This window comes from Tyto alba, unplaced genomic scaffold (genome assembly GCF_018691265.1).
Source record: "Tyto alba isolate M040663 unplaced genomic scaffold, T.alba_DEE_v4.0 Super-Scaffold_13, whole genome shotgun sequence".
NCBI lineage: Eukaryota > Metazoa > Chordata > Aves > Strigiformes > Tytonidae > Tyto > Tyto alba.
This window is the reverse complement of record NW_024881275.1, coordinates 21,188,742-21,203,244: the sequence shown is the minus strand read 5'-3', so window position 1 is coordinate 21,203,244 and position 14,503 is coordinate 21,188,742. Positions and strand designations below refer to the sequence as shown.

Here is a 14,503-nt window from a genome sequence, read left to right as displayed (position 1 = left end):
TGCAGTTCCAACATCTGTGTGTCATCAGTATAGCTTGGTTTTGTGGTGTTGAGAAGTCACTGGACTTGTTTTAACTGGCAGATGCTCGGTGGTGCCAAAGATGCTACCTACATAGTATATGTATTGAGTTGGACACTGCTGATCTTTATGTATTTATTTGGAAACAAGTGTTCACCCTATTTTGTATAAAAAAAAAACCAACAACCAAACAATAAAATTAATGCAGTCTTGCTCTGCTGGTGTCTTGTACTTTAATACTGTATTGATTCCTCCCCAGATCTAGTGAATACATACAGGGACAAAAGTTAGAAGGCAGCAAATTCCTAGGCCCCAGACCAGCTAGAAAAGTTCAGTAAATGAATTAAAAGAAAAATATTAGCAGACCTGAGCCTCACCCCTTCTAATCATGCACCCGAAGAGTTGCAAGAAGGTGGACCCAAGGACTCTTTTATATCATAGATTGGGCCATCAGCCAAAGGACTTCTCCACCCACCACCTCCTTTAGACATTTGTGTCTCATTAGCTCATGACATATTACTTGGGTTTGGCAATATAATCTCATACAGCATGACTCAATACAATTTCTTTTTGTAAAGAATTTTCCTTGGATGTATAAAAGCTTGCCTCAAGTGATTGACTATCCCTGCTACTTGCAAACCAGCAGGCAGTCTGCTGGTCAATTTACCTGAGTATTTTCTCAAGTACAGTAGTTTTGCACAATTATTCTATCATGGTGGTTCTGGTGCTTATGTAAAAGGTCATATAACATGAAAAATGACAGAAAAGGATGTATTTTTCCCATACTCAAGTGGTATTTTTTCAAGTGGAACAAGGGGTGTCAGCGAACTAATCACTGCTCTTTGACATATACAATGGCAGTGAAATAATGTTAAAAAAAGGCACTGAAGCTCCCTTGCAGTGGACCACGGTTAGTGTTTTTAGCTTTAGTTTTAGCATGATTTTTTAAAAACTAGCTCAGACATCACAACTGGAGTTTTGAAATTCTATCTTAGTCCACTAGATGGTGATCCCTGTAAATCAGGATTCAGGTAACTAAACAAGACTCAGGATGTCAACCATAAAAAAAAAAACCAAACAAACAAAAACCAACAACAACAACAACAAAAAACTACAGACTAGTGTGCAGAATAAAAAAAAAAACTTGGTTACAATATGTCATGATTTGCATCAGAAACCTATACAAATTCCAAAACAAGGTTGAGAAATTGCTTGAGCATAGAGCTGCACTGTGCCCTCGGTATTATTACATCCATGGGCATACTGAGGTCCAGTCACCAAGAAAACTGAACTTGATATCACTTTCTTCTCATTGCAGATCAGTTTGCAACATCCAATCTTCAAACCCCTTTTGGAAGCTCATAATGAAATCTACACCAAGGCACTGTGATTATTTGATGCTGCCTTCAATGCACACACATTTAAGCATATTTGATTTTTCTGCATAGTATTCACAAAATTCCATACCTAATCTTAACATAAAACAAAGGCTTAGTATATGGTAATAGAAATGTTTTATTAATCAAATATATTTACATTTCTTCGTCTTCTCTTTAAATGTGTGCCTGTTATTTTAATTTAAACACAATGTAATCTTTACAGTTGATATCACAAGAATACAGCTACATGCATGACTTAATTGGTCCTTTGCAGTAAAAAAGATGCAATTTTATGAAGTTTAAAAAATGCAAGCTGTTTACCTTTCTAGTTACAGTGTCATTATTGTTTTTATTACAACAGAGGACCCCTTCAGAAGACTCTACATCTATTGGATAAATATATGCACTTTTTCAGATTGGTTTGATGGTGTCAAAACTTCAAAAATTTAGACAAATATAAAAAAGACTTCATGCAGTCCAGAATATTTTATTCTCTGGAATCTTATCCACAGAAAGGACTTGGATGGAACAGAAGCGTGCTTTAATTGTAATTTTTTTTTATTTAAATCATAGCAATTGATGACTCTCAAAAGCAATGAGGACTTTCACCTATTTATTCATCTGAAATTACATCATTTGGTCAGCTGTAAGACCACATCACATAACGTAATGGCACCGCACAAATAATAAATAGCAATTAAATGTAGAAATGATGTTACCAAAAGATAAGATATACACATCATTGCTTGTAAATTTTGAGTATGTAATGTGTTGTATTTATTACATTATTCCCAACTCAGCTTTCTTTCATGGGAAGACAATCAAATTGTACTAAAAATATCATCTTTGGGATCTATAACTGCAAGTTGATAAAGGACCTAATGTCTTTCTGAAAGAAATAACTCAGTGAATGTCTAAAATTTAATTCCACACTGAAAAAAAAAATCAGAACTAGGCACAATTTTTAAATATGACTTCCAACATGTTCAGGGTTGGACAAAAAAATTAAAAAAAAAAAATTAAAAACAAACTAACAACAAAAAAAACAAAAAACAAACAAACAAACAAAAAAAAAAAAAAACACAAAAAACCCAAGCTTGTATTTATTTACTGGACTACAAAACAGATATGCCAAGTGCTTCAGAAATTCTGAAATGGCAGGCACATAATCACTACATTTAAAGATAATTGTACTACACTTACTGCTTCAGTTTAGTGTGTGCAAACACATACTGTATTTATAATAGACCTACATGTATGGTTGTTCTGTCAATACACGAACAGAAACTCACTCATCATTCAGGAAGTGTAGACAGGAACTAGATTCTGTTTAGTCCTAGGATGCATTTTAGCTTGTCCATGTTAATTTTACATTTGCTATATTATAATGGAATGCCAGATATTTTACTCAAGAAAAATCCACTATAAAACCATAGGTTTTCACTGACGTGCTTTTGTATGCTGACAAATCTGTTGTGAAAGTGCCATGTATAAAATAATACAATAACTGAAACTGTGCTTAGGTATCCGGCACAACACAGTGATTTACACAAGAAAGAATTATTTGGAAGAAAAAAAATAAATTCTGCGGAAATCCTACTCTGGTACATTTTTTAAAAAATCCAGTAAAATCTTGAAATAATTGATCTTTACTTCACGCCCATTTAGGATAATATTTAGACACATGTTTAAACACATATGAGTAAGACTATATTCAGCAGGGAACTTGCAATATCTGTAAGCACATACTTATGTGCTATCAGCATTATAGGATTCAGATATCAGTCCCTTTCTCCAAGAGGCTGAATGCCTTGCACTACCACTAACCACATCCCTGAACAGGAGAACACAGTTAGATAATGCAACACCACAAGTCAGTGATCTAACAGATACCTCACATTTGCTTTTCAGGGCATGACATGTCTCTTTTCCCAATTACTCTATTTATATATATTTTTTTTTTTGGTGAGAATATATACTTGCTTGCAGAAATGATCTAGAGCTGCTGATTTTTTTAAGCGATGGTGCCCCACCAAGATGTTTCTTTACATTAAGTCTCTTAAATAAAGGAAGGTGCAAGTGACCAGACGAGAGGGTCTGAAAGGTTTAGGATTAGATTTTGGGTTTTTTTCTGTTTGATTACCCTTGCTAGGAACAAAACAGTGTTCAGATAGTCATCTTTAAGTTACAATTCTTCCTACCCAGCTTCCCATGTTTCTTTGAGCTTAAAAAACAAACAAACAAACAAACAAACAAACACATTTATATAGTAGCTAAGGATCTCTCATAGTTTGGAGGATAATATCAGACAAGTGACGACAGAATTGCTCACTCCCCATATCTCTGCACTCATAAACAGAGCTGAAAAACCCACAGGGCCGAAGCCTCTGTATGAGATAATCTGGTACTTGATAGAACAATGATTAAAAGAATTTTTTTTTCAACAATGTTTTACATTTTTAATGGCCAAACACACATACAGTAACTCCTGAAGTAATTCCCTGCAAAGCTTTGGAAACTCCAGATTCTGCAGTATAGTTTCTGCAATATAATAAATGAACATCCTGAAGTAAGGATATCTTAGCTTTTAAGTTCCTTTTAAATGTATTTGAATTTTACTGCATGCTCTTTTTCTGCTTGAGCTCTTTGCAGAGTTCAAAAATGGTCTGAATCTGTTATTAAATTTGTAGCTGATTCTGTCTAGCCCTTTACAGATCTGGATACTTAATTCTCTACATATTTAAAATCATCCCCATAAATGTTTTTAAAATATTTAATATAATCAACTGAGCCCTTATGAGCCACCCAGTACTTCAGTTTTGGTACAAAACTGAATTAATCTGTTTTAATCCCCATAATCTCCACAAATTTATTTTGCAGTTTTACCTTATGATATAGCATGACCTCAGAACTCGTTAGGTTTTGCTTCTTGCTTGTTGGTGTGGTTTGTTTTCTTTTTTTTTTTTCTTTTTTTTTTTTCTTTTTTTTTTTTTTTTAATACATTTTTATCAAACTACAGGTCTAGCATTGAGACAATCAATATACAAACAAACACTGCTGGTCTCAAAAAGTGAAAACCATTCTTTGATTAGACAAAATCATGAAATCTGAAATACATCAAGGAAAAAAGCTTGAAAAAAGCCAATATGGAAATTATTAAATTGAACCAATGAAATGACATCTGATCTTTTTACATTGATGTTGGGAATACTTTGGCTTCCTTTCATTTATGACCATACCAGGCAATTTTCCATGAAGTGAGTACTATGAAGCCTCCAAGCCATTTACAAAGTGTCTGAGTTCAGATTCAGCTTTTGTTTTGAAGCTTAGCCCAAGTATGTTGAAAGTTTCATCTAATACAGTAGCATTTTCAGTTTCATCCAAACCAACAGAGTAAAAATATCAATGGACTACAGCTTGGATTTCTGATCAGTTTTCCTAGAAATCAGCAAGCCATTAAATCAATCACCCAAACAAAAAACATCATGTTGGTTTTTTGCTACTTATTATACAATTTATATGTAGACTGGAATCTTAAACATTTAAAATACTTTCTACTGCCTCTGTCTTTCATAGCTATTAGACTGAATTTGAGAGCTCTATCAGTTTAACATAGTTTTCCTACTGGCTTCTTAATATAATGTATATTTGCAGATATACAACATTCTTTTTTTTTTTTCCTTTTTTTTTTTTTTCCTTTTTTTTTATTTCCCCAGAATATCTATGCCAACACAATGTTGTTGAATGAAACTACTTGCATGAAAAAGTGCACACAGTGTGAGGCATGAGACTATGGAAATGAAATGCCCTTTGGTCTGAGGAGGCTGACACTGACCCAGATATAGCTCTTGATCACTTCGCATCCCACACAGCAATCTCTATTATAGCCATGTCAAGATCAACTTAGCCCAGCTCAGCCAAATGTACGGATTACATCTGGGTCCTTTGAGTCATGCTACAAAAAAAGGTGCAACAATAAACAAGTCCATGTGCATTCTCAGTCATAACTATGGGCAGAAGAACCCTTGAGATTCCTCACTTTGGTATTAAATAACAATTATAAAGGCTTTTAGAATTAAAGCAATACACGGCAGGACTTGAAATGTTAACAGTCCCAAGTAACTTGTCAACTGAAATAAGACTCATCCCTAGTCATAAATAAATAATCTCTTTCCTGGTCTCACTTCCACGCCAGGATCAATATCTCTTAACATCTTACTTATTTTATTACTGCTTTTGGTTTTCCGGGACTGATTGAAAGTTGCTCAGAGGAAATCTTTGGTTTTGCTTAAGTGTCCGTGACATTTAATCATGACTTTCCTTGCAGTTTAATTCCAACCAGTCAATCAGTTAATCCACTTCAATTGATTCTGTGCTCTCTGTTATTGGCTTGCACTCATTGGGCATCCTCTGGTGTCGACTCAGCTGGGTGGCTTGTGTGAAGCTCCTCTCACACCTCTCGCACCTGGTGAAGGCAAGAGAGAAAATTGAGACCAGGGAGCTGCTCTGGGGGGGGGTGATGGGCTTTGTCTCATCCTGCTTAATCAGAACAGACACTCAAAAGTGGCTTCAGATTTTACTGGCTCAAGAGGTTTAATTGGTGGCTACTTCCAAGGCCTTGATGCCTATGATGGGACAAGGCCTGTCTGATTCAGAACAGAGGAATCTGTCAATAGACAGGGGGAAGGTGATTTCTCCAGAGAGGCCTGTCCTGCTGTAGCTCTGATCACTGTCAGTTCAAATAGATAAAGAACAAAAAGAGATTTTTAGGAGTGAGCCATCAAAGAAGAAGCTTGTCTGCAGTTTTCTGGTCTGTAACCCCTAGGAGAAATTGATGACAAATAGAATTTCACCTTCTGCTAATTTAAAATCCACAATTGCCTATTGGAGGAAGAGAAATCACAAAGCAATAATCGTTCAGTGCTAGAACAAGACAAAACTCTTTGTTTGTCTGATCTGACTATGCAGTGGGGCTCATTTTAAATAGGCACATAGAGTTAGTGGTTACTTAATTGTCTGAAAACATCCACACTATTTAAGAAATGTGAGGATTGAGCAAGAACTCATAACAGTCACCAGTGTTTGCTTCACTGTATTTTATGTCCTCTCTTTTTACCCTGTCCTCTCTTTAGAGAACCATAATCTGCAACAAAAATCACATGTGAGCAAATGAACAAAGCCATTGAATTTTGGAGGGAATAGGATGAGGGTTATTGCTAGCTTGGAATGAATCCCCTGTCCCTTCTCTGAAAGAGATTCCATTTTATTTAATCTCCCAAATACTGCCCTCTTAATTTGCATTCTGAACACTAGATAGGGGTGTTTGATGAGTCACAAATACGGACACAGCAGATTCTTCTTGTATGGCGCTTGCTCCAAAAACCACCTTTGATTTAATGGTTCTGTGTGATGTTTTATCTTCAAAGAAGATTATCATAAAAGCATCGTTACAATGAATTCTTCACCTTCAAAGGAGAAATGAAGAAAACAAAGGGCTCAGTTAATTCATATTCATCTTTCTCTCTTTACTGATGTGAATGAAAGTGAACTGTCACTGATCTAGCTTCTTACAAAACAAAAAAAAAAAAAAGGAAAAGAAAAAGAAAAAAAAGAGAGACATGAAAGATATTTACACATATGCATAATTGTGGAATGTTCTTCACATTAGTAATTTTTAGTAAGAAAGTTCTTCTTCAGGAACATACAGCATAGACATTACAGAGTCATTCATCCAAGATACTGTACCAATCTAAAATGTCAACACTTTTAAGTTGTGTTTCTTTGATTGTCTTTCGTGGAATATTTTTAGCAGCCTGTTCCACTGTTAAAAACTGCACTGTGATCTTGACAAATGTAAAATGTCAGCTTTAATGTATCAGACCTATCAGCTCAATGAAAATAACTCAGAAGTATTGATTACTTAATGATTTTTGGGGTATTCATTAACGTCCATGTGCAGATCATCCACTCTCCAGAGCTCCTGAAGTGCTGATGACACATTAGTGTACTGCTGATTGTTTATTAGAAAACTGATTAGTTACTGGATTAGTGTGTCAAAATATACTACCTTTCATTGCCTGACAAACTTGCAAATTATTGTATTATTTTTATATACATATATATATATATATATCACATAGGCATTAGAATCAATTTTAAGGCTGGGGGGTTAACTTAGTCTATATGAGATATTGCCATCTACTTGAACTTGATAGTTTTGCTATTTTGATGTCTACAAAGACGAGTGCTTTGCTTGCTGAGTAATAGGAGGCTTGGATCCTTGCCTAACCAAGCTGTAAGTGGTACAGTTTCAAAATAACCTACAAAATCAGGTATGGCAACACCCGACTTGTACGTGGCTGGCCAAATAAATGAAATCTACTCTATCAAGATGCCTACGAGCCATATGTGAATTAGAGAAAGACTATAAAGTGGTCAAAAGACAGAGTTACTCATTAAAAGTGGTAGCCACGAAGCTCCTTACCCTTTCTGAAGCTTGTCTGGAAGGCTAGAGCTGGACTCTACATTCATTCAGGACCTTCTATTGCTCTTGAAAGCACAGAGCAAGGCTCACTGTATTTCTTTAAAATGCAAGTTCCTGTCCTTTAGACACAAGCTTCTGCCATGAGAATGCTCTAACTTCTCAGCTACAGGCTGTTCTGGGACACTTTCATACAGAACACAAGAAAGAGGGATGCTAAAGAAAGACCAGAAAAGATGTCTTGCTACAAGCATCTACCCTTTAGACAGATGGGATTTGGGTGCCAAGTGCTGCTGCTAGTCAGGCTGTGCTGCCTGAGCTATACAGGCCTTGGGCAAAAGTCGGAATAAAGCCTTTGGCAAGGCATCTAATTCTCCTGGATTTCTCACGTACGAGGGTAACTTTCAGATAGTACCCAAGGTGCCTAGAATTTTCTAGGCACTTGCAAAGGGTGTGGATGATGTTTTCAGGACTACAGTTTTGGATATATAAGTACCTGGCTTACAGGCTTACAGACCCACATTATGTCCCTGACGAATCTGTTGAATGTAGTCCAGAGTTGTTGCCAGGTAAAAATTGATAGGGAAGGAGAAGGTAACAGTGTCACAGCAGTCATCATGACTATCTCATGGTAGGTAAGAATGGGAGGAAAAGCAGAAATATTTTTTCTTTTGAATCATGATGTTCTTCTTCCCTCTGTCAACCACCGTTTCCCAGCCTGTCATAGCAGAATAGCCACTGCAATGACCTGTGTCTATGAGACTGGTGATCATGCGTGTGTATACTTTTGTGTGCATGTTTCTATACCACAAGCCATACATGTTTAATGTTGTGTTGGAAGGTTGAATAGTAGCCAAAAAAATCAGAAAGGAAAGAGAGTCCACCTCTCATATGACCACTCACAAAGTAACCATGGGACTGAGCCCAAGCCTGGCTATTAGACGTACATCAGACTTTTGGTTAAACCTCAAGTGTAGATATAAGTATTGGCAATAATGATGCCTATTAACTGAGAGACTATTTAATTTCCACTTAAGATATCTGATGACATTTAAGGGTAGTTTAAACTGACCCTGACAAAATGTAGATCCAAGGAAGCAGTTTAAAAGTCCTCACACAATTAGATGTCATCAGTGAAAATTAGGTCCATATTATCTTTCTTTACAGTGTGTGTATGTGCCTTCAGTTTAATTGTAAGGAGCAATCCTGTACTCCAACATTTAACCTCATCAAACACAAGACTTTATCCTACCACAAGATTTTCCTATATGATTTTCTTGGGCAAGGGTAGTAAAAAAATGGTTCTTAAATTCACAAACAACATGGATATTTCTAAGGCACCAGGTTTTCTGAGTTTGGTGAGATAGCCCTCATTGTCACTGGTCTTGTTTGCTTCATAGTGCTTTCAAAAAATTGACATTGAGGATTATAGACAGGTTTGGTTTAATTCCCAAGTTTATGTCAACCTTTGTGAAAGGCTTTGGGTGAAGAAAATGTGGACAGACTGTTTTAGGAAAAAAAAATCTTCATTTGATATTTTCAAAATAAATATTTAAAGATTTCATTCAAGAAATACACATAACATTAAATTTTAAACTCATTTGAAAGGGTTTAAAAAAAAAATTCAAAAAACAGGACAAACATGGTATGTCACTGCAAGTAAATCTATATTCAACCTGAAACGAATGATCCTCAGTTTTACGTTTCAGTAAGAAACAATGAAAAACACTTGGGTTATCCCAGTATGAAAGAACCTTTCCTCTAATTGTTTTTTATTAACTCCTGAATATTAGGTGTTTGTGTAACTCTGATTCTGCAGGCAATTCCCTTAACTATCCTTTAATTTTGCTGAAATGGAAGAAACTGGGGGGTAAAAATTTAAGAAAACAAGGATGGCCAATAATTTTCTTTTTTCTCCTACCTTCTAATTTACTTAAGAGCTTTGCTCCCAGACTAGCAGCCATAGTGGAGACTTCAGTAAGATAAGAATACACAAAAACTTTACAGTGTTGAGGCTGACTTGATAGCTTGTGATGACATGAAAAGAAATCCCTTCTAACTGGACCTGCAGTCCAGGCAATGCAGCTAAAGCTTTGACTACAGATAACCTCACTTAGCATTGCTATCTGTAACGAAAAGCAAATAGAAGTCTTCCACCATACATCCAAAGTTACCTAGGACCTACACAGAAAGTGCCTTCTCACAGAAGAAGCTTTTTAACCAATCACAGACTTCCACTTAAAAAACAATTAATATGAAATATTTTAAAATACTGTCACCCTCTGTTCACCATTTTTAAAACCACCTTCTGAAAATAATATGCATACAAACATACAGTTAGTGTTTGTCATTGTCTGCTTACACCATGCACACTGTAATTTGTTCAAATACCACTTAAAACATAATTGCCTTACTGCATTAGAAATAGTGAGATTGCATTCACAGTAGATGCAAGTTAACTGTCCAGTTGACTGCCCATTTTCACCTGTGAAATTGAACTTAGTAGTACCTTTAATAATATGCCTGTTATTTTAAAAACAACTTAACTAGAATTTAAGTAAGTTACCACTATCCATGCATGGTTGTTCTTGCTAATAATAAAAATATGATTGAACAGAAGTATGTACATTACCACAAATACAGTCTTTTTTGAGGTACAAAACCCCTATTTCAATGGACTTTTCCATTCTGCACTTTTTTTGGTAAGCATATACTCAAAATCCCTTTGTAAACAAATATTTAAAACCTAAATTGCATGATCAAGAGACAGAAATCTTGTTTGTCCCATTTATGGTTCTTGTTTACTAGAATTTGTTGAGGTTTTTTTCCTAAACTTACTTAATACCGGGTCTGGGACCCCTCCTTTTCAAAGGAGGACCTAAATGGTGATGAGACATCAAGATGAGCTGCAGCTATCTCTTTGTCCTCCAGCAGAGAGGGTGGATCAATTTCTGTCTTAAGTTTTCTGCCCCTCCTCTCTCAAATGCAAGCAGTCCTGCATGGGAGGCAAATCTTCCCTTCTGAACAGCTTGCAGGATCAGGGCGTATGTGTTCCCTTATCTGACTAGCAGGGATGGGAAGATCTGCAGCTCCAGTTTTAGCTTCACGTGAAATTATTCATTGGCTTACTGCAAATATTTCAACGTATCTTCCAGAGAGAAATCGGTACTACTGTTTCTTAAGTTTAAGGAAGAAACTAAATAAATATCTTACAAGAATGAAATTATACCATATATCATAAAGAAGCAGTACAAAACATCCACACATCTTGTTGTTCTGCCCTCCAGCTTTAAGAATGGGTGAATACATCCTGGAATACTTAAATACTTCAGCATAAGCAGGGCAAAACAAACAAACAAACAAACAAATCCCAGACCACTGGTTAATTGTAGTACATACATTAAGCCCTTTCACAAATAGAACTGTGCTGTAGTCAAGACCATTTTGGAAAAGGGGAAAAAAATTACTAAACCAAAGGGGAAAAATAATGACTCTAAATGGGGCAAAATAGCAGATCTATTGGAAACATGACAAAAACAGGATGTTAAGGAAAAAAATTAAGTGGAGTCAACAAGGTTACACATAAGTAACACCTTAACGTTAAAAGAAATCTATTTTCCATTTTGACCTGGAAACCTCTTCCATTAATTACTAAAATCTATTTACACAGCAACTAGATAAAATCAATCTGATTGTTCACAGTATTTTTGGCTGACTTCCTATGGGCTCTGAGCATTCAACAGACTAGCTCTAGAAGAGTTATGTTTAGATGCTCTAAGTTTCCATGTTTTGCCACCTACAGCACTTTCCTCGCTGTGATTTCTGGTATGCAAGCTCTTCTGTACTGGATATGCAGTATTTGGTTTCTGGCTCTGTCCCCTTGCCCCCAGCAGAGACACATATGGAAGCCATGATTCCTTTCAACCATATATGGAGGCAAAGCATCTCTACTGGTATCTCTACCAAGCTTGTTATGAGGGGTTCTGACAGGCCCCATGGCTGAGCTCTCTTACATTAACCAGACCGAGATCACAGTATGACAGAAGTAGAAAAGAAAGACAAATGGAGAAAGTAGATGGAGGACAGACATTCCTTGGAGAACTGGGAGAGACACACACCTTCTTCTACGGTTACTTCCATCCCTCCTAGAAACATCAGGTAGCTTCCAAAAGAAGTGATATCAATACATTATACATCTATATCAATACATTATTTTCTTCCAAAATGGGATTGTTTCAGGTACAATATCTATAACATTTGTGCCTGTAAGCTCAGCAAAGACACAGACACAAATACGGAAAATTTGTATTCTGTCTTGGAGAACACCTCCTGTTAGGTAGACAGAGTCTTGCACAACAGAAGGTAAAATCCAAATGGATCAGCCGTGGTATGGCTGGATGTAAACAGAAGGAAAATTTCGGAGACTCAGATCTGTGCTTGGCTTTAATTTCAGTAAGCAGAAACTGCAGAAATAAGCAGAGTCTGTTTAATTAAAAATCATCATCTTGACAAGATGACTTTTATTTTTTTCTTATATCTTGGACAGCTGAACACCATGAAATTATTATTATGATCTGACCAAACTTATGCCATAAACCCAAGGTGTATTTTCTATGCAAACTTTAAAAAGATGCATATTTCTTCCCCATATTTAACTAGATCCAAATTAGCTTTTATATGAATCTCCATCTACTTCAGCATACAGACATCAAAGAATCATATTAATGTTCTTGCAGCATAGTCTGCCCTGCTCTGCAGTGTATTTTCAGCTATGATTCCCTGGCAGCAGCTTGTCATTTAATTAAAACAATCCAGTTCTCATCAGAAGACAGAAAATTGCTCAGGGCTTGCAAGGCACCCAAACCCAAGCCTGGTTTAATTCTGATTTTAGCCACCCCACTAACAGTTTTATCTGGTCGTCTGCCCATGGTTTTCAAGGGAACCTCTGCCGTGTGCTGGTATGGAGGGGTGATGCTAGTGAACAGCATCAGTGCATTTCCCTCTCTAACCTCGGCAGGTGAAGGCTACTGGCTTCAAGTACTTACTTGAAGGGTTTTTCCCCAGTGTGTGTCCGGATGTGATTGTTGAGTGTTGTGGCACCAGCAAAGGCACGACCGCAGTAGCCACACTTGAAAGGCCTGTCACTGGAGTGCGTAACTACGTGGTTCCTCAGCTCTGAAGGTTGGGAGAAAGACTGGGAGCAGTGACCACACTGGTAGGGCCTGCAATGGGAAAGAGAAACGCCATGCCATCAGTGCTTTCTATTGATGTGAGCAGGAAACCATATGGGGAGGAACATCTGGCCTTCCCAGTAATTTCCAAAGAGAACTGTAGGTGCACCTCTCTGGGGCTTTCATGGGAGACACATACCCAAAACTTCATGATCACTTTAGCAAATGTGAAATGCTTGTGCAGGAATTGACTGAGAGTCTGTGGGCATCATACTCCACAAAACATAATTCAGCAAGCTAGTGAGCCAGCACTACGCACCACAGACCTGACTTATTTCTCGCAAACCCAATGTGGTACCCCTTAGTCACAAAAAACTCCTCACACATCAGAGATAAGAGACTCATGAAATCCTCTGTCTGTTAGTGCCAGCTGCAGTCTTACCTACAGAAGCATGTCTGATTGGTATATCTATATCTTAGGTGGATTCCGTGACTGTTAGAAATTAAATTTTTCATACTGCTTTGGAGGAATCTAGGCTTTTTGAGTTCACCTTTTTCAGTGAGAGACATTGGAAAAAAATAGCCACCATGTTACAATTACCTATTTGCTTACTGCTATTGAAAATATTTGCATTTCATTAGCACATTTCTCCCATCCAGACTGAAAATGCCCTTTTTTGTGATCTTGAAACGAAACCCAGAACTTAGGTTTTCAACACCACATTTTGTTAAAAACAAACATAACAAACAAACAAAACTGACTGATATGTTACAAATTCAGAATCATAATGAACAGACTGCAAATACAGAAAGAAAAGGATACAAGACAGCAAGGTAAGACAGGACTGCTGAAATGCAAATATCATTGCTGACCAAAATAAAATGTGAAGAAATAAAGTCTATATATTTCTGTTTGGCAAAAGTGATTTAATATCAACATCCTATAGGGCTTTTTTCCTTTTCACATTTGATTTAATTTAGTGGCAGAGTCCTACATGCTCATCAGACTTTTTAAAGAAAATAAAGAATTTTTCTGGAGGGTTATTAATGATTTTTACTCTGCACAACAGTTTAAGGCACAGCTCTTGCTGTCTGCATTTCTAGAGCCAATGGCCAACACCAACATAATTGCTCTCTCTGTAATAAATGTGTATGTTTAAATAGCTAGAAACCAAAACTAAAGGGAAGGAGACAATGGTGACCAAGCATGTACAATTCAATTAAGTGCAAAATAAAGTGAACTATCTCATTTGTCAAGTGAACTGCTTAATTGTGGCTACTTGCATCACTGAACACAAATACTATTATTTTACAGTGCTTCAGAGCACTGAACCCTGATTGTAGAATTTTTTAGCTTGATTAATAGCTCAGTATTGGTCAGTAACTCAATAGCTTACAATTTTAATTACCTACATTTGAAAATCTAACTGCTCTCCAACAAGTTTGAAAGAAAT

At 36.5% G+C, this 14,503-nt stretch overlaps 1 protein-coding gene across 1 annotated transcript in view; it reads right to left on the bottom strand.

Moving 5' to 3' along the window:
- Positions 1-5,044: 5,044 nt before the first annotated feature.
- The window catches only part of PRDM6 (PR/SET domain 6), a 74,753-nt gene continuing 65,294 nt past the window's right edge, over positions 5,045-14,503 (bottom strand). The window contains exons 7-8 of the mRNA XM_042787876.1: positions 12,924-13,100; positions 5,045-5,862 (exon numbers count right to left, since the gene is read on the bottom strand). Of these exons, the coding sequence (XP_042643810.1) occupies positions 5,748-5,862; positions 12,924-13,100 (292 nt within the window). The 3' untranslated portion in view covers positions 5,045-5,747. The remainder of the gene's footprint in view (positions 5,863-12,923; positions 13,101-14,503) is intronic.